The following is a 25,326-nucleotide window of genomic DNA, read 5'->3' on the forward strand; positions in this document are numbered from 1 at the left end:
CCCGTGCTGTACCTGCTCTGGGAGTGTTTGATGGGACAGTGTAGAGGGAGCTTTACTCTGTATCTAACCCGTGCTGTACCTGCCCTGGCAGTGTTTGATGGGACAGTGTAGAGGGAGCATTACTCTGTATCTAACCCGTGCTGTACCTGCCCTGGGAGTGTTTGATGGGACAGTGTAGAGGGAGCATTACTCTGTATCTAACCCGTGCTGTACCTGCCCCGGGAGTGTTTGATGGGACAGTGTAGAGGGAGCTTTACTCTGTATCTAACCCGTGCTGTACCTGCCCTGGGAGTGTTTGATGGGACAGTGCAGAGGGAGCTTTACTCTGTATCTAACCCGTGCTGTTCCTGCTCTGGGAGTGTTTGATGGGACAGTGTAGAGGGAGCTTTACTCTGTATCTAACCCGTGCTGTACCTGCCCTGGGAGTGTTTGATGGGACAGTGTAGAGGGAACTTTACTCTGTATCTAACCCGTGCTGTACCTGCCCCGGGAGTGTTTGATGGGACAGTGTAGAGGGAGCTTTACTCTGTATCTAACCCGTGCTGTACCTGCTCTGGGAGTGTTTGATGGGACAGTGTAGAGGGAGCTTTACTCTGTATCTAACCCGTGCTGTACCTGCCCTGGGAGTGTTTGATGGGACAGTATAGAGGGAGCTTTACTCTGTATCTAACCCGTGCTGTACCTGCCCTGCGAGTGTTTGATGGAAGAGTGAAGAGGGAGCTTTACTCTGTATCTAACCTGCGCTGTACCTGCCCTGGGAGTGTTTGATGGGCAGTGTAGAGGGAGCTTTAATTTCTATCTAACCCGTGCTGTACCTGCCCTGGGAGTGTTTGATGGGGACAGTGTAGAGGGAGCTTTACTCTGTATCTAACCCGTGCTGTACCTGCCCTGGGAGTGTTTGATGGGGACAGTGTAGAGGGAGCTTTACTCTGTATCTAACCCGTGCTGTACCTGCCCTGGGAGTGTTTGATGGGGACAGTGTAGAGGGAGCTTTACTCTGTATCTAACCCGTGCTGTACCTGCCCTGGGAGTGTTTGATGGGACAGTGTAGAGGGAGCTTTACTCTGTACCTAACCCGTGCTGTACCTGCCCTGGGAGTGTTTGATGGGACAGTGTAGAGGGAGCTTTACTCTGTATCTAACCCGTGCTGTACCTGCCCTGGGAGTGTTTGATGGGACAGTGTAGAGGGAGCTTTACTCTGTATCTAACCCCGTGCTGTACCTGCCCTGGGAGTGTTTGATGGGGACAGTGTCGAGGGAGCTTTACTCTGTATCTAACCCGTGCTGTATCTGCTCTGGGAGTGTTTGATGGGACAGTGTAGAGGGAGCTTTACTCTGTATCTAACCCGTGCTCTACCTGCTCTGGGAGTGTTTGATGGGACAGTGTAGAGGGAGCTTTACTCTGTATCTAACCCGTGCTGTACCTGCCCTGGGAGTGTTTGATGGGACAGTGTAGAGGGAGCATTACTCTGTATCTAACCCGTGCTGTACCTGCCCCGGGAGTGTTTGATGGGACAGTGTAGAGGGAGCTTTACTCTGTATCGAACCCGTGCTGTACCTGCCCTGGGAGTGTTTGATGGGGACAGTGTAGAGGGAGCTTTACTCTGTAACTAACCCGTGCTGTACCTGCCCTGGGAGTGTTTGATGGGGACAGTGTAGAGGGAGCTTTACTCTGTATCTAACCCGTGCTGTACCTGCCCTGGGAGTGTTTGATGGGACAGTGTAGAGGGAGCTTTACTCTGTATCTAACCCGTGCTGTACCTGCCCTGGGAGTGTTTGATGGGGACAGTGTAGAGGGAGCTTTACTCTGTATCTAACCCGTGCTGTACCTGCCCTGGGAGTGTTTGATGGGACAGTGTAGAGGGAGCTTTACTCTGTATCTAACCTGTGCTGTACCTGCCCTGGGAGTGTTTGATGGGACAGTGTAGAGGGAGCTTTACTCTGTATCTAACGCGTGCTGTACCTGCTCTGGGAGTGTTTGATGGGACAGTGTAGAGGGAGCTTTACTCTGTATCTAACCCGTGCTGTACCTGCCCTGGGAGTGTTTGATGGGACAGTGTAGAGGGAGCTTTACTCTGTATCTAACCCGTGCTGTACCTGCTCTGGGAGTGTTTGATGGGACAGTGTAGAGGGAGCTTTACTCTGTATCTAACCCGTGCTGTACCTGCCCTGGGAGTGTTTGATGGGACAGTGTAGAGGGAGCATTACTCTGTATCTAACCCGTGCTGTACCTGCCCCGGGAGTGTTTGATGGGACAGTGTAGAGGGAGCTTTACTCTGTATCTAACCCGTGCTGTACCTGCTCTGGGAGTGTTTGATGGGACAGTGTAGAGGGAGCTTTACTCTGTATCTAACCCGTGCTGTACCTGCCCTGGGAGTGTTTGATGGAAGAGTGAAGAGGGAGCTTTACTCTGTATCTAACCTGCGCTGTACCTGCCCTGGGAGTGTTTGATGGGCAGTGTAGAGGGAGCTTTAATTTCTATCTAACCCGTGCTGTACCTGCCCTGGGAGTGTTTGATGGGGACAGTGTAGAGGGAGCTTTACTCTGTATCTAACCCGTGCTGGACCTGCCCTGGGAGTGTTTGATGGGGACAGTGTAGAGGGAGCTTTACTCTGTATCTAACCCGTGCTGTACCTGCCCTGGGAGTGTTTGATGGGACAGTGTAGAGGGAGCTTTACTCTGTATCTAACCCGTGCTGTACCTGCCCTGGGAGTGTTTGATGGGACAGTGTAGAGAGAGCTTTACTCTGTATCTAACCCGTGCTGTACATGCCCTGGGAGTGTTTGATGGGACAGTGTAGAGAGAGCTTTTCTCTGTATCTAACCTGTGCTGTACCTGCCCTGGGAGTGTTTGATGGGACAGTGTAGAGGGAGCTTTACTCTGTATCTAACCCGTGCTGTACCTGCCCTGGGAGTGTTTGATGGGACAGTGCGGAGGGAGCTTTACTCTGTATCTAACCCGTGCTGTACCTGCCCTGGGAGTGTTTGATGGGACAGTGTAGAGGGAGCTTTACTCTGTATCTAACCTGTGCTGTACCTGCCCTGGGAGTGTTTGATGGGACAGTGTAGAGGGAGCTTTACTCTGTATCTAACCCGTGCGGTACCTGCCCTGGGAGTGTTTGATGGGGACAGTGTAGAGGGAGCTTTACTCTGTATCTAACCCGTGCTGTACCTGCCCTGGGAGTGTTTGATGGGACAGTGTAGAGGGAGCTTTACTCTGTATCTAACCCGTGCTGTACCTGCCCTGGGAGTGTTTGATGGGACAGTGTAGAGAGAGCTTTACTCTGTATCTAACCCGTGCTGTACCTGCCCTGGGAGTGTTTGATGGGACAGTGTAGAGAGAGCTTTACTCTGTATCTAACCCGTGCTGTACCTGCCCTGGGAGTGTTTGATGGGACAGTGTAGAGAGAGCTTTACTCTGTATCTAACCCGTGCTGCACCTGCCCTGGGAGTGTTTGATGGGACAGTGTAGAGAGAGCTTTACTCTGTATCTAACCCGTGCTGTACCTGCCCTGGGAGTGTTTGATGGGACAGTGTAGAGAGAGCTTTACTCTGTATCTAACCCGTGCTGTACCTGCCCTGGGAGTGTTTGATGGGACAGTGTAGAGGCAGCTTTACTCTGTATCTAACCCGTGCTGTACCTGCCCTGGGAGTGTTTGATGGGACAGTGTAGAGGAAGCTTTACTCTGTATCTAACCCGTGCTGTACCTGCCCTGGGAGTGTTTGATGGGACAGTGTAGAGGGAACTTTACTCTGTATCTAACCCCGTGCTGTACCTGCCCTGGGAGTGTTTGATGGGGACAGTGTAGAGGGAGCTTTACTCTGTATCTAACCCGTGCTGTATCTGCTCTGGGAGTGTTTGATGGGACAGTGTAGAGGGAGCTTTACTCTGTATCTAACCCGTGCTCTACCTGCTCTGGAAGTGTTTGATGGGACAGTGTAGAGGGAGCTTTACTCTGTATCTAACCCGTGCTGTACCTGCCCTGGGAGTGTTTGATGGGACAGTGTAGAGGGAGCATTACTCTGTATCTAACCCGTGCTGTACCTGCCCCGGGAGTGTTTGATGGGACAGTGTAGAGGGAGCTTTACTCTGTATCTAACCCGTGCTGTACCTGCCCTGGGAGTGTTTGATGGGACAGTGCAGAGGGAGCTTTACTCTGTATCTAACCCGTGCTGTACCTGCTCTGGGAGTGTTTGATGGGACAGTGTAGAGGGAGCTTTACTCTGTATCTAACCCGTGCTGTACCTGCCCTGGGAGTGTTTGATGGGACAGTGTAGAGGGAACTTTACTCTGTATCTAACCCGTGCTGTACCTGCCCCGGGAGTGTTTGATGGGACAGTGTAGAGGGAGCTTTACTCTGTATCTAACCCGTGCTGTACCTGCTCTGGGAGTGTTTGATGGGACAGTGTAGAGGGAGCTTTACTCTGTATCTAACCCGTGCTGTACCTGCCCTGGGAGTGTTTGATGGGACAGTATAGAGGGAGCTTTACTCTGTATCTAACCCGTGCTGTACCTGCCCTGCGAGTGTTTGATGGAAGAGTGAAGAGGGAGCTTTACTCTGCATCTAACCTGCGCTGTACCTGCCCTGGGAGTGTTTGATGGGCAGTGTAGAGGGAGCTTTAATTTCTATCTAACCCGTGCTGTACCTGCCCTGGGAGTGTTTGATGGGGACAGTGTAGAGGGAGCTTTACTCTGTATCTAACCCGTGCTGTACCTGCCCTGGGAGTGTTTGATGGGGACAGTGTAGAGGGAGCTTTACTCTGTATCTAACCCGTGCTGTACCTGCCCTGGGAGTGTTTGATGGGACAGTGTCGAGGGAGCTTTACTCTGTATCTAACCCGTGCTGTACCTGCCCTGGGAGTGTTTGATGGGACAGTGTAGAGGGAGCTTTACTCTGTATCTAACCCCGTGCTGTACCTGCCCTGGGAGTGTTTGATGGGGACAGTGTCGAGGGAGCTTTACTCTGTATCTAACCCGTGCTGTATCTGCTCTGGGAGTGTTTGATGGGACAGTGTAGAGGGAGCTTTACTCTGTATCTAACCCGTGCTCTACCTGCTCTGGGAGTGTTTGATGGGACAGTGTAGAGGGAGCTTTACTCTGTATCTAACCCGTGCTGTACCTGCCCTGGGAGTGTTTGATGGGACAGTGTAGAGGGAGCATTACTCTGTATCTAACCCGTGCTGTACCTGCCCCGGGAGTGTTTGATGGGACAGTGTAGAGGGAGCTTTACTCTGTATCTAACCCGTGCTGTACCTGCCCTGGGAGTGTTTGATGGGACTTTGTAGAGGGAGCTTTACTCTGTATCTAACCCGTGCTGTACCTGCCCTGGGAGTGTTTGATGGGACAGTGTCAAGGGAGCTTTACTCTGTATCTAACCCGTGCTGTACCTGCCCTGGGAGTGTTTGATGGGACAGTGTAGAGGGAGCTTTACTCTGTATCTAACCCCGTGCTGTACCTGCCCTGGGAGTGTTTGATGGGGACAGTGTCGAGGGAGCTTTACTCTGTATCTAACCCGTGCTGTATCTGCTCTGGGAGTGTTTGATGGGACAGTGTAGAGGGAGCTTTACTCTGTATCTAACCCGTGCTCTACCTGCTCTGGGAGTGTTTGATGGGACAGTGTAGAGGGAGCTTTACTCTGTATCTAACCCGTGCTGTACCTGCCCTGGGAGTGTTTGATGGGACAGTGTAGAGGGAGCATTACTCTGTATCTAACCCGTGCTGTACCTGCCCCGGGAGTGTTTGATGGGACAGTGTAGAGGGAGCTTTAATTTGTATCTAACCCGTGCTGTACCTGCCCTGGGAGTGTTTGATGGGACAGTGTAGAGGGAGCTTTACTCTGTATCTAAACCGTGCTGTACCTGTCCTGGGAGTGTTTGATGGGACAGTGTAGAGGGAGCTTTACTCTGTATCTAACCCGTGCTGTACCTGCCCTGGGAGTGTTTGATGGGGACAGTGTAGAGGGAGCTTTACTCTGTATCTAACCCGTGCTGTACCTGCCCTGGGAGTGTTTGATGGGTCAGTGTAGAGGGAGCTTTACTCTGTATCTAACTCGTGCTGTACCTGCCCTGGGAGTGTTTGATGGGACAGTGTCGAGGGAGCTTTACTCTGTATCTAACCCATGCTGTACCTGCCCTGGGAGTGTTTGATGGGACAGTGTAGAGGGAGCTTTACTCTGTATCTAACCCGTGCTGTACCTGCCCTGGGAGTGTTTGATGGGACAGTGTAGAGGGAGCTTTACTCTGTATCTAACCCGTGCTGTACCTGCCCTGGGAGTGTTTGATGGGACAGTGTAGAGGGAGCTTTACTCTGTATCTAACCCGTGCTGTACCTGCCCTGGGAGTGTTTGATGGGACAGTGTAGAGGGAGCTTTAATTTGTATCTAACCCGTGCTGTACCTGCCCTGGGAGTGTTTGATGGGACAGTGTAGAGGGAGCTTTAATTTGTATCTAACCCGTGCTGTACCTGCCCTGGGAGTGTTTGATGGGACAGTGTAGAGGGAGCTTTACTCTGTATCTAACCCGTGCTGTACCTGTTTTGGGAGTGTTTGACAGACACAAGTAGTTTGATGTCCTCCCAACAGCAGCATCAATCGGGTGCATGTTCGATTTGCGGCATTTTTAGGCGGAAGTTGAAGACCGACCCCCCTTTATCTCCCTCAGTTGACTTTTCCTGGTATAATCCTCCAGTGGTCGGAACCAAGCATTTACCTGAACTAACTTCCTGCATGATGTTTTTTTGTCCTGAATGAAATGCCTTGGATCTTCACCTCGTCTTCTCAAATAAACAAAAAGTGATGCAGAGAATTTACATTTGTAATTGTCTTGCTCACTAACACTGCAGAAAGCCGAGATGGAAGGATTTGGGAAGTTATTCACAGCGGAACCTGACAATTCGAGCGAGAGCCCGTCATTTATCAAGATTGTGGCGTCGAGACCACTCCTCGCGCGGTTCATCAAGTTACTGAAGCTCGTGGACTACCTCTTCCAGGAGCTGCTCTGTCGCCTGGTTAAAACGGCGGTCCGATTATTACTGGATGCCTTTACCGCTTCATACATGGTGACCTCAACAGATGAGAGAAGGAACGAGGAATTGCTGAGGTGAGGAGTGAGAGCTTGGAGTTCATTGCTCCTAACCATTGACCTGGTTAGGCGGTAGAAGACAGAGAGTAGGGATAATGGGTAAATACTGTTACGTCCGTGAATAATTGAAACACGGACAGCAGGAGTGAACAAAATAAGTCTTTCCTGGTGGAAGTCCATCGTGAAACTAAAAACACAGAGGCTCACTAGCGCCTTTTATACAGGGGTGGTCACTGCCGGTACTGCAGTCTGAGACCAGTTATTCTCTTAAAGGTACATACACAACAATTCCTCCCCTTTTAGATAAACAGTACATAACATTCATTTAACAACTAATGATAACGAATTACAATCACAATTACTGTTGCTAGATACATTGGTTAAGTTTAAGCAATTATAAGTTCAGTCTTTGAGGAGGCTTCCTGATTCTGTCTGGATAACGCCTCTTTGGGGTACCAGGTTCTTCTGGCAATGTTGAGTCGGGATCAATGTCGTTGTTTGGTTCATCTGCTTCCAATATTACCGGTTCTGCGGTAGCTGCAATTGGAACGTCGATTTCATTACCAGGTGTATCAGATCGTGGTGTGGAGTTGACGTTTTCCAGTGACTCTAGAATCTGGTCAGCATGGCGTCTTACAATGCTCTCCCCAACGTCCACGGTATACATGAGAGGTCCTTGCCGTGTACAAATCGTTCCTGGCTGCCATTTCTCAGTGCGGTAGTCCCGGGCCAAAACTGGTTGACCTATCTTAAAACTCCTGGTCGGCCTTTCATTCATATTCTGAAACTGCCTGTTCTCCACATCTCTTCGGACGTTTGGCTTAACCAAATCCAAGCGGCATCGTAGTCTTCGATTGAAGAACATCATGGCTGGAGTTTGGTTGGTAACCGCATGTGTCACATTCCGGTAGGCAAACAAGAAGTTGTCCACCTTGTGTTGTAGGGGTATATCTTCATTACACATTGCCTTGATAGCCTTCTTGAATGTTTGGACAAACCTCTCGGCCAATCCATTAGTGGCTGGATGATATGGGGCAGATGTGTAATGCTTAACACCATTGTTCTTTAAGAACCTCCGGAACTCTTCAGACACAAACTGTGGTCCATTGTCAGAGCAAATCTGTTCAGGCAGCCCATTCCTGGCGAATATGGTTCGTAAAACTGTGATAGTTTTTTCCGTGGTGGTTGAGGACATTTTTATTACCTCTGGCCACTTTGAATGTGCATCCACCGCAATTAAAAACATCGAGTCCATGAAGGGACCAGCAAAATCAATGTGCACCCTTTGCCATGGAGATGAGGGCCACTCCCATGGATGCAGAGGAGCTTGTGGTGGGGCGTTTTGGACCTTCTGGCATCCTGCACAGCTCTTGGTCATCTCTTCGATTTCTCTATTGATTCCCGGCCACCACACAAACGCTCTGGCTAAGTTCTTCATTTTTACCCCACCCAGATGACCCTCATGAAGCTCATTGAGCACTCTATCCGTCAACTTAGGTGGAATTACTACTCTGGATCCACACATCAAGGTTCCTCTGCACACTGACAGCTGTTCTCTTCTCGGCGAGAATGCTGGCAGCAGTGGTTCGCCATGTGCTGGCCATCCCTTCACCGTTAAATCATAGACCCGTGATAGTGTCGGGTCATTCCGTGTTTCCTTTGCTATGTTTGCATTCGTCACAGGGAGACATTCGACTATGGTCGAGTGGAATAACTCCATTGGATCCACTGCAAGGTCTTCTTCTTCCACCGTCGGCAACGGTAGGCGTGACAATCCATCAGCATTTCCATGCTGTTTAGTTCCTTTGTACTCGATGTCATATTGGTGTGCCCCTAGGAAAAGGGACCATCTCTGCAGCCGTTGTGCTGTCATTATCGGTACGCCCTTCTGAGGGTTGAAAATGGAGACAAGAGGTTGATGATCGGTTAGTAGAGTAAATTTTTGACCGTGCAGGTAGTGATTGAACTTCTTCACCCCCCACACTAGGCTGAGGGCCTCTCTGTCAATCTGGGCGTAGTTACGCTCAGCAGAAGTTAACGAGCGTGACGCAAAAGCTATCGGCCCCTCTAAACCATCAAGGAATTTATGTGACAGTACCACCCCAATGCCGTAGGGAGACGCATCACACGCCAGCCTGATTGGCAGTGCTGGGTTGTAGTGAGCCAAAACTTCCCTTGAAGTGATTAAGTCCTTACTCTTCTGAAAAGCACGCTTACAATCATCGCTCCATTTCCATGCTACCCCCGTTCGTAGCAGGACGTTCAGTGGGTGCAGAATTGTCGACAAGTTCGGCAAAAACTTATGATAGTAATTCACCAATCTGAGGAATGACCTCAGTTGCGACACATTTTCAGGCGCTGGGGACTTAACAACCGCTTCAATTTTGTCAGGGGACTTATGTAACCCCTCTTCATCAATCACGTGGCCACAATACGATATCTGTTTCTTAAAAAATTTGCACTTGGGGCAGTTGGCTCGCAGCCCATGTTCCCGTAGTCTAGTGAGCACCTGTTCTAGGTTGTTAAGGTGTTCACTGTCATCTTCACCTGTTACAAGGATGTCGTCCAAGTAACACTGAGTCCCCGGAATCCCTTGCAGGACTTGTTCCATCGCTCTTTGCCATATCGCCGGAGCCGATGCTACTCCGAATACCAATCGATGATACTGGTAAAGACCTTTGTGAGTGTTTATCGTGAGATACTTCCTAGAGGACTCTTCAACCTCCATCTGCAAATATGCTTGTGCTAGGTCAATTTTTGTAAAACGCTTCCCTCCAGACAGTGAGGCGAAGATGTCTTCTATCCTTGGAAGAGGATATTGTACTGTGTGAAGGACTGGGTTCACCGTCACCTTGAAATCCCCACAGATGCGAATCTTCCTTGGCTCCCCGGACTTATTGCTTAACGTTTTCTTCATGACAGGAACGATGGGTGTCGCCCACTCGCTCCAGTCGACCTTAGACAACACGCCCGCCTTCTCCAGATTCTCCAGCTCTGCCTCAACGGCTGGGCGAATTGCATATGGTACCGGTCTCGCTTTGAAAAACTTGGGAACTGCATTCTCTTCTATTTTTATCGAGGCGTTTACGCCTTTAAGCGTGCCCAGTTCTTGTTGAAATACCTCTTTGGCGTTAGCTAAGATTGTTGACAATCGTCCAGGAGTGACGTCTTCATCTTTTTTACCGTCCACCGTCATTGCATGAATGGAATGCCAATCTAAGTTTATCTTCCTGATCCATTCCCGTCCCAATAACGGTGGTCCACCATTTGGCAGTATGTAGAGATACAATTTCCGTATTTTCTTGCCATTGTATTCGACAGGCACCCTTATTTTTCCTCTGGGGTATACTTTTTGCCCCGTATACGTCGTCAAGACGATGGATGTCTCTCTCAAGGGTATGTGTGAAAATAGCCGCTCGTAGTCTCGTCGATTCATGACGGTTAGCGCTGATCCTGTATCCAATTCCATTTTAACTTGGGACCCTGCTATCGTGAGGGTGACCCAAATGGTTCGGTGATCCTCTTTTGCGATTACATTGTGAAGTTTGAGACAGCTTAGTCTCCTGTTCCCGGATTCACTATCGCTCATCTGGTCTTCGGAACTACTGTCCGTCATCTTTTGTACTTTCTTGTACGGTTCCTTAGTAGCCTTTTTGTTGTCGCTGGTCTTCTTCCCAGACCTGCAAACTCGTGCAATGTGTCCCATCTTCCCACATTGCCTGCATATTTTGTCTTTGGACCAGCAGTCCTTCTGGTCATGGTTAGTTCTGCCGCAGCGATAACATTTTGCAAATCCCCGTGTCATTTCGTGGGTGCCGTATTCCTGTGGTTTTTGTTGAATTTCTGCAGCTCCCCTGGCTGCTGCTTCATACGATACTGCCACGCTGAAAGCCTTATCTAGCGTCAGCTCTTTCTCTGAGAGTAACTTCTTCTGTGTTCCTTCACTCAGGAGTCCACAGACAAATTTGTCCCGTAGGGTATCTGCCAGTCCTGCTCTGAACTGGCAGTGCTTTGATAGCTTGCGTAGTTCCGTAAGATACTCAGCATTGCTCTCATCTTTGTGCTGAGTTCTCCTGTGGAATTTAAATCTTTCTGCTATCAACAGCGGTGCAGGGTTTAAGTGTTCCTGTAGGACAGCAACAATTTCGTTAAAACTCTTCGCCTTCGGTTTGGCTGGAGTAATCAGGTCCCGCAATAGGCCGTACGTTCTAGCGCCCATTAAGTTTTGCAATATCGATGCCTTTTTCCCCTCCGCTATTTCGTTTGCCTCGAAATATACCTCGACTCTTTCCACATACGTGGTCCAGTCCTCTAATGTATTATCAAAAGCAGTGATACAGCCAGTCTTCGGCATCTTGCAAATCTAAAATGGCACCTCCCGCGCTTTGCCTTCTTCCCCGATTTAACAAAATGGCGCCTCCCGCGCTTTGCCTTCTTCCCCGCTGTTGTTAGCGCTGCTTTCCATGGTTTCTTGCGCGTTTAATATTGATTTTTTTTCTTTTATTATTTTCCGTCGTGGAGCGGACCCTCTGGGACACTTCCCTCCCTCTTCTTAGGTCCGAACGCTGCCCGGCTTCGAAGCACCGGCCGCGCCCTGTGTGCTCCACCCTCTCTCTCTCTCTTTACTTCCCGACTCGCTGCCCAGCCCCGTTGAAAAGCCACCCGATCGAGCTCTAGCCCGCCGCAGCCCAGGAAGGATCAGTGCACTACCTGCCACCAGCCCGATTAGCTGGGAAACCACAGACCGAGGAACCCAGCCTGGCTCTGGACAGTCTCTCCTGCAAGTTTTCAAACCGATGATTTGGAGGGCGGTTGCCCACGGTCGACGCCCGTTTCTCGAGTTTCTTTGGATTTTATTTATTTATTTATTTTCTTTTTTTTTTCTTTCTTCTGGCTTCGACCTTCAATAACGTCGTCTGAGGTGCTGCCGAGTTGCAGGTATGTTCGTTTCTTACTCGTCGTCAGTGTTAGGTCCGTGAATAATTGAAACACGGACAGCAGGAGTGAACAAAATAAGTCTTTACTGGTGGAAGTCCATAGTGAAACTAAAAACACAGAGGCTCACTAGCGCCTTTTATACAGGGGTGGTCACTGCCGGTACTGCAGTCTGAGACCAGTTATTCTCTTAAAGTTACATACACAACAATTACTCAAATTGGAAGGAAGTGACTAGTAGTGTCCCACAAGGATCTGTGCTGGGACCTCACCTATTCACTATATTTATTAACAACTTAGATAACATAGGAACAGGAGTAGGCCATTGAGCCCCTCGAGCCTGTTCCGCCATTCAACGAGATCATGGCTGATCTGCGACCTAACTCCATATACCTGCCTTTGGCTCATATACCTTAATATCTTTGGTTAACAAAAAGCTATCAATCTCCGATTTAAATTTAACAATTGATCTAGCATCAATTGCCGTTTGCGGAAGAGAGTTCCAAACTTCATCCACCCTTTGTGTTTCCTAATTTCACTCCTGAAAGGTCTGGCTCTAATTTTTACACGATGCCCCCTAGTCCTAGAATCCCCAACCAGCGGAAATAGCTTCTCTCTATCTACCCTCTGTTCTCCTTACGACCTTGAAAACTTCGATCAGGTCACGCTTAACCTTCTAAATTCTAGGGAATACAACCCTAATTTTTGTCATCTCTCCTTGTAACTTAATTCTTGAAGTCCGGGTATCATTCTGGTAAACCTACGCTGCTCTCCCTCCAAGGCCAATATATCCTTCCTAAGGTGTAGCGCCCAGAACTGCTCGTAGTACTCGGGTGTAACCAGGGCTTTGTACAGCTGCAGCATAACTTCTACCCCTTGTATTCTAGTCCTCGAGATATAAAGGCCAGCATTCCATTAGCCTTTTTAATTGTTTTCTGTAGCTGTTCATGACATTTTGATGATCTATGGACCTGGACTCCCAAGTGTCTTTGGGCCTCCACTATTTTTAGCTTTTCACCATTTATAAAGTACCCTGTTCTATCCTTTTTAGGTCCAAAGTAGACGACCTCGCATTTGCCTACATTGAAATCCATTTGCCACCGTTTTGCCCATTCATTTAATCTGTCGATATCCCTTTGTAATTTTATGCTTTCATCTACACCGCCTACAATGAGCCTATCTTTGTGTCATTGTACTGCCCCTCCGACAGTGCAGCGCTCCCTCAGTACTGCCCCTCCGACAGTGCAGCGCTCCCTCAGTACTGCCCCTCCGACAGCGCAGCGCTCCCTCAGTACTGCCCCTCCGACAGTGCAGCACTCCCTCAGTACTGCCCCTCCGACAGCGCAGCGCTCCCTCAGTACTGCCCCTCCGACAGTGCAGCACTCCCTCAGTACTGCCCCTCCGACAGTGCAGCGCTCCCTCAGTACTGCCCCTCCGACAGTGCAGCGCTCCCTCAGTACTGCCCCTCCGACAGTGCAGCGCTCCCTCAGTACTGACCCTCCGACAGCGCAGCGCTCCCTCAGTACTGCCCCTCCGACAGCGCAGCGCTCCCTCAGTACTGCCCCTCCGACAGTGCATCGCTCCCTCAGTACTGCCCCTCCGACAGTGCAGCGCTCCCTCAGTACTACCCCTCCGACAGCGCAGCGCTCCCTCAGTACTACCCCTCTGACAGTGCAGCGCTCCCTCAGTACTGCCCCTCCGACAGCGCAGCGCTCCCTCAGTACTGACCCTCCGACAGTGCAGCGTTCCCTCAGTACTGCCCCTCCGACAGTGCAGCGCTCCCTCAGTACTGCCCCTCCGACAGTGCAGCGCTCCCTCAGTACTACCCCTCTGACAGTGCAGCGCTCCCTCAGTATTATACTGCAGTGCCAGCCTAAATTTTGTGCTCAAGTCTCTGGAGTGGGACTTGAATCCACGACCTTCTGACTCAGAAGCCAAAGTGCTGCCCACTGAGCCATGGCTGACAAAGAATGTGAATGATGTTCACAAACCCTTTAACGGAAGGGAGAAAATTACGAATAGATCCCAATTAGTTCCATTACTGTACGGTCAAAATGTCAATTGATATCCCATGCCATAAATGCAGTCGTTTCAGATTCTGCTTCTAAAATATAGCCTTGGAAAATGGTGTTTTTATTTTACAACGCACACGTCGGAGGGACAGTACTGAGGGAGCGCTGCACTGTCAGAGGGGGCAGTACTGAGGGAGCGCTGCACTGTTGGAGGGGCAGTACTGAAGGAGTGCTGCACTGTCGGAGGGGCATTACTGAGGGAACACTGCACTGTCGGAGGGTCAGTACTGAGGGAGCGCTGCACTGTCGGAGGGGCAGTACTGAGGGAGCGCTGCACTGTCGGAGGGGGCAGTACTGAGGGAGCGCCGCACCGTCTGAGGGGCAGTACTGAGGGAGTGCTGCACTGTCGGAGGGGCTGTACTGAGGGAGTGCTGCACTGTCGGAGGGGCTGTACTGATGGAGTGGTGCACTGTTGGAGGGTCAGTACTGAGGGAGCGCTGCACTGTCGGGGGCAGTACTGAGGGAGTGCTACACTGTCGGAGGGGCGGTACTGAGGGAGTGATGCACTGTCGGAGGGTCAGTACTGAGGAAGCGCTGCACTGTCGGAGGGGCAGTACTGAGGGAGTGCTGCACTGTCGGAGGGGCAGTACTGAGGGAGCGCTGCACTGTCGGAGGGTCAGTACTGAGGGAGCGCAGCACTGTCGGAGGGGCGGTACTGAGGGAGTGCTGCACTGTCAGAGGGGCACTACTGAGGGAGCGCTGCACTGTCTTAGGGACAGCACTGAGGAAGCGCTGCACTGTCAGAGAGGCAGTACTGAGGGAGTGCCGCACTGCCAGAGGGACAGTACTGAGGGAGCGCTGCACTTTCAGAGAGGCAGTACAGGGCGGGGTGCTGCACTGTCAGAGGGACGGTACTGAGGGAGCGCTGCACTGTCGGAGGGACAGTACTGAGGGAGAGCTGCACTGTTGGAGGGGCAGTACTGAGGGAGCGCTGCACTGTCGGGGGGACAGTACTGAGGGAGAGCTGCACTGTTGGAGGGGCAGTACTGAGGGAGCGCTGCACTGTCGGGGGGACAGTACCGAGGGAGTGCTGCACTGTCGGAGGGATAGTACTGAGGGAGTGCTGCACTGTCGGAGGGACAGTACTGAGGGGGTGCTGCACTGTCAGAGGGGCAGTACTGAGGGAGAGCTGCACTGTCGGAGGGACAGTACCGAGGGAGTGCTGCACTGTCAGAGGGACAGTACCGAGGGAGTGCTGCACTGTTGGAGGGACAGTACCGAGGGGGCGCTGCACTGTCGGAGGGGCAGTACAGAGGGAGTGCTGCACTGTCGGAGGGACAATACTGAGGGAGCGCTGCACTGTCGGAGGGATAGTACTGAGGGAGCGCTGCACTGTCGGAGGGGCAGTACTGAGGGAGCGCTGCACTGTCGGAGGGGCAGTACTGAGGGAGCGCAGCACTGTCGGAGGGGCAGTACTGAGGCAGCGCCGCACTGTCGGAGGGGCAGTACTGAGGGAGCGCTGCACTGTCGGAGGGGCAGTACTGAGGCAGCGCCGCACTGTCGGAGGGGCAGTACTGAGGGAGAGCTGTACTGTCGGAAGGGCAGTAATGAGGGAGCGCTGCACTGTCGGAGGGACAGTACCGAGGGAGAGCTGCACTGTCGGAGGGACAGTACTGAGGTGTTGCTGCACTGTCGGAGGGGCAGTACTGAGGGAGTGCTGCACTGTCGGAGAGACAGTACTTTTTTTTTATTCATTGATGGGATGTGGGCGTCGCTGGATAGGCCTGCATTTAGTGCCCATCCCTAATTGCCCTTGAGAAGATGGTGGTGAGCCGCCTTCTTGAACCGCTGCAGTCCATATGGTGTAGGTACACCCACAATGCTGTTAGGAAGGGAGTTCCAGGATTTTGGCCCAGCGACAGTGAAGGAACGGCGATACAGGTCCAAGTCAGGATGGTGTGTGGCTTGGAGGGAAACTTGTAGGTGGTGATGTTCCCATGCATCTACATAGATACATACATAGAGATAGGAACAGGAGTAGGCCATTCGGCCCTTCGAGCCTGCTCCGCCATTCAATGAGATCATGGCTGATCTTACCAGTTCAGTACCCCGTCCCCGCCTTTTCTCCGTAACCCTTAATCCCCTTAGCCTTCAGAAATATATCCAATTCTCTCTTGAAAATATTTATTGAATTAGCCTTCACAGCCCTCTGTGGCAGGGAATTCCACAGGCTCACCACTCTTTGAGTGAAGAAATTCTTCCTCATCTCTGTTTTAAATGATTTGCCTGCTATTTTTAGACTGTGGCCCCTGGTTCTGTGCTCCCCGGCCATTGGAAACATTCTCTCTGAATTCAGCCTGTCCAGGCCTGCCATAATTTTATATGTTTCGATGAGATCCCCTCTCAATCTTCTAAACTCCAGTGAGTACAAGCCCAAACTATTTAATCTCTCTTCGTAGGTCATTCCCGCCATTCCAGGTATCAGCCTGGTGAATCGCCGTTGCACTCTTTCCATGGCAAGAACATCCTTCCGCAGATGGGGCGACCAAAACTGTACACAATACTCCAGATGCGGTCTCACCAGCACCTTGTACAGCTGTAGTAAGGTATCCCTATTCCTATACTCGAACCCCCTTGATATGAAGGCCAACATACCATTTGCCTTCTTAATCGCCTGTTGCACCTGCATGCTCTCCTTCAGTGACTGGTGCACAAGAACACCCAGGTCCCTCTGCACTTCTCCATCTCCCAATCTATTGCCATTTAGATAATAATCTACCCTCCTGTTTTTACCCCCAAAGTGGATAACCTCGCATTTATCCACATTATAGTGCATCTGCCACGTATCCGCCCATTCCCCCAACCTGTCCAAATCGCACTGTAGCCTCCTGACATCCTCATCAGAGCCCACCCCTCCTCCTAGTTTAGTGTCGTCAGCGAATTTGGAAATATTGCATCCAATTCCCTGATCCAGATCATTTATATATATTGTGAACAGCTGGGGTCCCAGGACAGATCCTTGCGGCACCCCGCTGGTCACTGCCTGCCACTCCGAAAACGAGCCGTTTATTCCAACTCTCTGTTTTCTATCCGCCAGCCAGTTCTCGATCCACGTTAATACTTTGCCCCCAATTCCATGAGCCTTAATTTTGCATGATAATCTTTTGTGTGGAACCTTATCGAATGCTTTCTGGAAGTCAAGGTACACCACATCCACTGGCTCTCCCCCATCTATTTTACCAGTTACTTCCTCAAAAAATTCCAGCAGATTAGTCAAACACGATTTACCCTTTGTAAATCCATGTTGACTCTGTCCGATCCTTTCCCCATTTGTCAAGTGCTCCGCTATTTTATCCTTAATAATGGACTCCAGCATTTTGCCCACAACCGATGTAAGGCTTACTGGTCTATAATTCCCTGCTTTCTCTCTACCCCCCTTTTTAAATATTGGGGTAACATTAGCTACCCTCCAATCCACGGGCACTGTTCCCGAGTCAATGGAGTTCCGGAAGATGATCCTTAGAGCATCTGCTATCTCCAGGGCCACCTCCTTAAGTACCCTAGGATGTAGTTTATCAGGCCCCGGGGATTTGTCGGCCTTCAGTCCCCTCAACTTACCCAACACCATATCCCTAGAGATACTAATTTCTGTCAGCTCCTCCCTCTCATTAGTCCCCATGTTTGCCGATATTCCTGGGAGGTTATTTGTGTCCTCCTTTGTGAATACAGAACCAAAGTATGAGTTTAATTGGTCTGCCATTTCCTTATTCTCCATTATATATTCTCCCGAATCGGACTGCAAGGGACCGACTTGGGATTTTACCAGTCTTTTCCTCCTGATATACCGATAAAAGCTTTTGCAGTCTGTCTTTATGTTTGCTGCAAGTTTACTTTCGTATTCTATTTTCCCCTTCCTGATTAATCCCTTTGTCCTCTTTTGCTGTATCCTGTACTGCCCCCAATCTTCCGGTCTGGTGCTTTTTTTTGCCAGTTGATATGCCCTTTTTTTTGATTTTATGCTGTCCCTAATTTCCCTCGTTATCCACGGTTGAGTCACCTTTTTAGGTTTATTTTTATGCCAAAATCTGCTGCCCTTGTCCTTCTAAGTGGTAGAGGTCGCGGGTTTGGAAGGTGCTGTTGAAGGAGCTTTGGCGAGTTGCTGCAGTGCATCTTGTAGATGGTACACACTGCAGCCACAGTGCGCCGGTGGTGGAGCAAGTGAATGTTGAAGGTGGTGGATGGAGTGCCAATCAAGCGGGCTGCTTTATCCTGAATGGTGTCGAGCTTCTTGAGTGTTGTTGGAGCTGCACTCATCCAGGCAAGTGGAGAGTATTCCATCACACTCCTGACTTGTGCCTTGTAGATGGTGGAAAGGCTTTGGGGAGTCAGGAGGTGAGACACTCACCGCAGAATTCCCAGCCTCTGGCCTGCTCTTGTAGCCACAGTATTTATATGGCTGGTCCAGTTCAGTTTCTGATCAATGGTAACCCCCAGGATGTTGATAGTGGGGGATTCAGCGATGGTAATGCCATTGAATGTCAAGGGGAGATGGTTAGAATCTCGCTTGTTGGAGATGGTCATTGCCTGGCACTTGTATGGTGCGAATGTTGCTTGCCACTTGTCAGCCCAAGTCTGAATGTTGTCCAGGTCTTGCTGCATATGGACACGGACTGCGTCAGTATCTGACGAGTCTCGAATGGTGCTGAACAGTGTGCAATCATCAGCGAACATCCCCACTTCTGACCTTATGATGGAGAGAAGGTCATTGATGAAACAGCTGAAGATGGTTGGGCCTAGGATAGTGCCCTGAGGAACTCCTGCAGTGATGTCATGTGATTGAGATGAATGACCTCCAACAACCACAGCCAACTTCCTTTGTGCTAGGTATGATTCCAACCAATGGAGAGTTTTCCCTTGATTCCCATTGACTTCAGCTTTGCTGGGGCTCCTTGATGCCACACTCGATCAAATGCTGCCTTGATGTCAAGGGCAGTCACTCTCACCTCACCTCTTGAGTTCAGCTCTTTTGTCCATGCTTGGACCAAGGCTGTAATGAGGTCAGGAGCTGAGTGGCCCTGGCGGAACCCAAACTGGGCGTCAGTTAGCAGGTTATTGCTGAGTAAGTGCCGCTTGATAGCACTGTCAACGACACCTTCCATCACTTTGCTGGTGATTGAGAGTAGACTGATGGGACAGTAATTGGCCGGGTCGGATTTGTCCTGCTTTTTGTAGACAGGACATACTTGGGCAATTTTCCACATTGCCGGGTAGATGCCAGTGTTGTAGCTGTACTGGAACAGCTTGGCTAGGGGCGCAGCTAGTTCTGGAGCACAAGTCTTCAGTACTATTGCCGGAATGTTGTCAGGGCCCATAGCCTTTGCAGTATCCAGTGTCTTCAGCCGTTTCTTGACAACACGTGGAGTGAATTGAATGGGCTGAAGACTGGCATCTGTGATGCTGGGGACCTCAGGAAGAGGCCGAGATGGATCATCTACTCGGCACTTCTGGCTGAAGATAGTTGCAAATGCTTCAGCCTTGTCTTTTGCACTCACGTGCTGGGCTCCACCATCATTGAGGATGGGGATATTTTTGGAGCCTCCTCCTCCTGTTAACTGTTTAATTGTCCGCCACCACTCATGACTGGATGTGGCAGGACTGCAGAGCTTTGATTTGATCCGATGGTTGTGAGATCGCTTAGCTCTGTCTATCGCATGTTGCTTCCGTTGTTTGGCATGCAAGTAGTCCTGTGTTGTAGCCTCACCAGGTTGACACCTCATTTTTCGGTATGCCTGGTGCTGTTCCCAGCATGCTGTCCTGCACTCTTCGTTAAACCAGGGTTGATCTCCTGGCTTGATGGTAATGGTAGAGTGAGGGATATGCCGGGCCATGAGGTTACAGATTGTGGTTGAATACAATTCTGCTGCTGCTGATGGCCCACGGCGCCTCATGGATGCCCAGTTTTGAGTTGCCAGATCTGTTCAAAATCTGTCCCATTTAGCACGGTGGTAGTGCCACACAACACGGTGGAGGGTATCCTCAACATGAAGACGGGACTTCGTCTCCACAAGGACTGTGCGGTGGTCACTTCCACCAATGCTGTCATGGACAGATGCATCGGCAACAGGTAGATTGGTGAGGACGAGATCAAGTAGGTTTTTCCCTCTTGTTGGTTCCCTCACCACCTGTCGCAGACCCAGTCTGGCAGCTATGTCCTTTAGGACTCGGCCAGCTCGGTCAGTTGTGGTGCTACCGAGCCACTCTTGGTGATGGACATTGAAGTCCCCCACCCAGAGGACATTTTGTGCCCTTGCTACTCTCAGTGCTTCTTCCAATTGGTGTTTAACATGAAGGAGTACTGATTCATCAGCTGAGGGAGGGCGGTAGGTGGTAATCAGCAGGAGGTTTCCGTGCCCATGTTTGACGTGATGCCATGAGACCTCATGGGGTCCTGAGTCAATGTTGAGGACTCCCAGGGCTACTCCCTGCCGACTGTATACCACGGTGCCACCACCTCTGGTGGGTCTGTCCTGCCGGTGGGACAGGACATACCCAGGGATGGTGATGGTGGTGTCTGGGACATTGGTTGAAAGGTATGATTCTGTGAGTATGACTGTGTCAGGCTGTTGCTTGACTAGTCTGTGGGACAGCTCTCCCAATTTTGGCACAAGTCCCCAGATGTTGGTAAGAAGGACTTTGCAGGGTCGACAGGGCTGGGTTTGCCGTTGTCGTTGTCGTTGTCGTTTCCGGTGCCGCGGCCGATGCCGGGTGGTCCGTCCGGTTTTATTCTTATTGTTTTTTTTCGTAGCGGTTGTTTACAACTGAGTGGCTTGCTAGGCCATTTCAGAGGGCATTAAGAGTCAACCACATTGCTGTGGGTCTGGAGTCACATGTAGGCCAGACCAGGTAAGGGCGGCAGATTTCCTTCCCTAAAGGACATTAGTGAACCAGATGGGTTTTTGCAACAATCAACAATGGTATCATGGTCGCCATTACTAAGACTAACATTTAATTCCAAAATTAAATTGAATTGAATTTAAATTCCACCAGCTGCCGTGGTGGGATTTGAACCCATATCCTCAGAGCATTTGACTGAGCCTCTGGCTTACTAATCTAGTGACATAACCACTGCGCGAGCGCTGCACTGTCGGAGGGGCAGTATTGAGGGAGTTCTGCACTGTCGGAGGAGCAGTACTGAAGGAGTGCTACACTGTCGGAGGGACAATACTGAGGGCGCGCTGCACTGTCGGGCAGTACTGAGGGAGCGCTGCACTGTCGGAGGGGCAGTACAGTGGGAGCACTGCGCAGTCTGAGGGGCAGTACAGAGGGAGCGCTGCACTGTCGGAGGGGCAGTACTGAGCGAGCGCTGCACTGTCGGAGGGGCTGTACTGAGGGAGGGCTGCACCTTCGGAGGGGTAGTACTGAGGGAGCGCTGCACTGTCGGGGCAATACTGAAGGAGAGCTGCACTGTCGGAGGGGCAGTACAGAGGGAGCGATGCACTGTCGGAGGGGCAGTCCAGAGGGAGCGATGCGAAGTCTGAGGGGCAGTACAGAGGGAGCGCTGCACTGTCGGAGGGGCAGTACTGAGCGAGTGCTGCACTGTTGGAGTGGCAGTGTTGAGGGAGTGCTGCACTGTCGGGCAGTACTGAGGGAGCGCTGCACTGTCGGAGGGGCAGTACTGAGGGAGGGCTGCACTGTTGGAGGGGTAGTACTGAGGGAGCGCTGCACTGTCAGGGGGCAGTACTGAAGGAGAGCTGCACTGTCGGAGGGGCAGTACAGAGGGAGCGATGCACTGTCGGAGGGGCAGTACTGAGGGAGCGCTGCACTGTCGGGGGGGCAGTACAGAGGGAGCGATGCACTGTCGGAGGGGCAGTACAGTGGGAGCACTGCGAAGTCTGAGGGGCAGTACAGAGGGAGCGCTGCACTGTCGGGCAGTACTGAGGGAGCGCTGCACTGTCGGAGGGGCAGTACTGAGGGAGGGCTGCACTGTCGGAGGGGTAGTACTGAGGGAGCGCTGCACTGTCGGGGCAGTACTGAAGGAGAGCTGCACTGTCGGAGGGGCAGTACAGACGGAGCGCTGCGCTGTCTGTGGGGCAGTACTGTGGGAGCGCTGCACTGTCGGAGGGGCAGTACTGAACGAGAGCTGCAACGTTGGAGGGGCAGTACTGAGGAAGCGCTGCACTGTCGGAGGGGCAGTATTGAGGGAGTGCTGCACTGTCGGAGGGCCAGTACTGAGGGAGCGCTGCACTGTCGGAGGGCCAGTACTGAGGGAGCGCTGCACTGTTGGAGGGGCAGTACTGAGGGAGCGCTGCACTGTCGGAGAGGCAGTACTAAGGGAGCGCTGCACTGTCGGAGGGCCAGTACTGAGTGAGCGCTGCACTGTTGGAGGGGCAGTACTGAGCGAGTGCTGCACTTTTGGAGTGGCTGTATTGAAGGAGTGCTGCACTGTCAGAGGGGCAGTACTGAGGGAGGGCTGCACTGTCAGAGGGGCAGTACTGAGGGAGCTCTGCACTGTCGGGGGGGCGGTACAGAGGGAGCGATGCACTGTCGGAGGGGTAGTACTGAGGGAGCGCTGCACTGTCGGAGGGCCAGTACTGAGGGAGCGATGCAGTGTCGGAGGGGCAGTATTGAGGGAGCGCTGCACTGTCGGAGGGGCATTACTGAGGGAGTGCTGCACTGTCTGAGGGGCAGTACTGAGGGAGCGATGCACTGTCGGAGGGGCAGTACTGAGGGAGTGCTGCACTGTCGGAGGGGCAGTACTGAGGGAGCGCTGCACTGTCGGAGGGGCAGTACTGAGGGAACGCTGCACTGTCGGAGGGGCATTACTGAGGGAGTGCTGCACTGTCTGAGGGGCAGTACTGAGGGAGCGATGCACTGTCAGAGGGGCAGTACTGAGGGAGTGCTGCACTGTCGGAGGGGCAGTACTGAGGGAGTGCTGCACTGTCGGAGGGGCAGTACTGAGGGAGTGCTGCACTGTCGGAGGGGCAGTACTGAGGGAGTGCTGCACTGTCGGAGGGGCTGTACTGAAAGAGAGCTGCACTGTCGGAGGGTCAGTACTGAGAGAGTGCTGCTTCTCACCGAATTAATACTTGGGGCGCGAAATTCAGTTACGCCCCGTTTGGAGGCGGTAACCGAGTTAAGACCGGACATTTAGTGCCCGGCATGGAAGTACCGCCCCGGCCGCTAAATTTGGCTTACTGCCCCACACAGGAAGTGCTGTGCAATCTCGGGCGTTCCACTTCCTGTTGGGGAGGTAACCGAGGTGATGTCAGGGCGTGATCGGCAGCGTTCTGAAGAGGTTCCGCGGAGCGCTGCCGCGTTTCAACACCCTCCCCTTCAGTTAAAGGGGAGGGCTGTTGCGCACTCTGCAGGGCTTCCAGAGGCCCCAACTAGGCCACCAGGGCGGCATGGTACCACGGCTGCGGCCCGGCACTGAGATGCGGTGCCAGGCTGCGCGATGGCAGCCAGGACCACGCCGTGGCCCACCACGGAGAGCCGATCTGGAGGTCAGCCAAAGAAAGAAAATGACGGTGTTGGTCGCGGCCGCACCTCCTCTTTAAATGCAGCCCACGAGCGGCGAGTGACCCGCGAGGCTGACACTGACACCGCCCGTGGCAGCCTTGCGGGGCACAGCCGAATTTCTGCTGCGGGGCGGTAAGGGGCCGCAGCGGGCTGCTAAGGGGTCACGGCGCATGGTGATGTTGTCATCACTGATGGCGCAGCGGCCCGGGGCGCTACCGGCAGGGACGCGGCGCTATCAGGTAGCGCCTCAGCAACACTCCGCCAAATTTCTCAGGAGGCGCTTTTTTCGCCGACCCTCCCCAGACGATAAACCTTTTGCGCCCCGTTAGCGCCCCCCCGGAGGCGCTAACAGCAGGAGCAAAGGAGCTGAATTTCTAGCCCTTGAGATTTTATTGCTGACAGTCCTGAGCAAAATGCCTGTTTTTTTAAAACATTGCCATCGTTCTCCTTTCAGCGCCCTCCCGCTCCACATAAGGGTGTACCTGGACAAACGCCTGCGCATTGCGCAGGACGATTCAGAGGCTGCCACTAAAGACCTCCCGAGCTCAGACACCACCGAAAGCAAGCCCGAGGAGCCTACCAACAATGCTGGAGTGGATATAGACCAGGTAAGGCTGCGTGAGGGGAGGAAGACCTGCCTTACAGTGCGGTGCTTCGAATGCACGGGCTGTCTTCACGGCATGGATGAAATTGTTTTGTCGCAGCGTTAACTGTGGCAGAACAGAGCAGCAGATTTTATTTTATGTATTCAGAGAATAGCACAGATGATGAATTACTCTCTGCTTTCATATTTTTAATAAATGACATCTCCCAATGTGTAAGTTATTGACCCCCCCTAGCTGGATCCTCGCCATGCTACAATCCATTGCAGGTAAATTACCATTAGAAGTGGCATGCTTTGTTGTTTATAGTGGAATACAGAAGACTGGAAACTTTCATCGCACAGAGGAGATTGTTCCCTGCTGTTGCACCTGCGTGATATTACCCAGGCCTCCAACAAAATTCTTCGATTTTTATTTTTATTTTTATGGAGCTGTGCAATATGAATTTCTTCCTTTGTTGTGTGAGTCTGATTTTTTTTGAAGTTACAGGCCCGGATTTTCGTTGCCGTAAGTGGGTCAGGCTGAGAATTCTGCCCACTGGCCCATCAGAAGCCTTGTATCCCTTTTCACACCATTTTAAAAACAACTTTTCATTGTCTGACTCTTGCTGGGTTTAACATTATTGGAGTGTTTTTTGACACTTAGTTCACTGAATGGATTGCTGAACATACAACCCCATCCTGGTCAATATCCTGTTACATTGTCATCACACCAACCATTGCTCTTCCCAAACTATAGCTTCTGTCCTTGTGATCAAACCATAAGATCTGTCAGGATACAGGTCAAACCAATTTTGATTTCTATTGTGTTCCATTTCAGGCATGATTGCAAGTACATGCTACAATGTGCTATGTGGCATTAACCCGCTAAATGAATGAAATCGTGATGTGTGTGGTTCATATATATTCCGCAGATACTCAAAGACATCAAAGAAGAGACGCAGACGCAGAAGATGGCGCCAATATTCTTTGTAAATCTAATCCTCAACATTCCATCTAAACGTGAAATCCCTCATCGAGACAGCACAGAGTCTAAATGTCGTGCCCTTAATCAAGTGTGCAGGTCTGATAAAAGCGGCATGACCTTAGAGCAGTCACACATCTCTCAAGAATCGAGAGAACTGGATTGTACTCTCATGGATACTATAGGTACAACAGCTGGCCTTTTCGCTAAATCTAAT

General features: G+C 51.5%; 1 protein-coding gene across 1 annotated transcript in view; it reads left to right on the top strand.

Annotated features, from left to right (window-relative positions):
• The window catches only part of LOC147113186 (dynein axonemal heavy chain 14-like), a 78,527-nt gene that overhangs the window by 18,116 nt on the left and 35,085 nt on the right, over positions 1 to 25,326 (top strand). The window contains exons 3-5 of the mRNA XM_085998256.1: positions 6,840 to 7,096; positions 23,999 to 24,152; positions 25,060 to 25,294. Coding sequence (XP_085854382.1) covers positions 6,840 to 7,096; positions 23,999 to 24,152; positions 25,060 to 25,294 — 646 coding nt within the window. The remainder of the gene's footprint in view (positions 1 to 6,839; positions 7,097 to 23,998; positions 24,153 to 25,059; positions 25,295 to 25,326) is intronic.

The sequence above is a fragment of the Somniosus microcephalus genome, chromosome 9 (assembly GCF_052327205.1).
Source record: "Somniosus microcephalus isolate GS21.2 chromosome 9, FLI_Smic_1.0, whole genome shotgun sequence".
Lineage (NCBI taxonomy): Eukaryota > Metazoa > Chordata > Chondrichthyes > Squaliformes > Somniosidae > Somniosus > Somniosus microcephalus.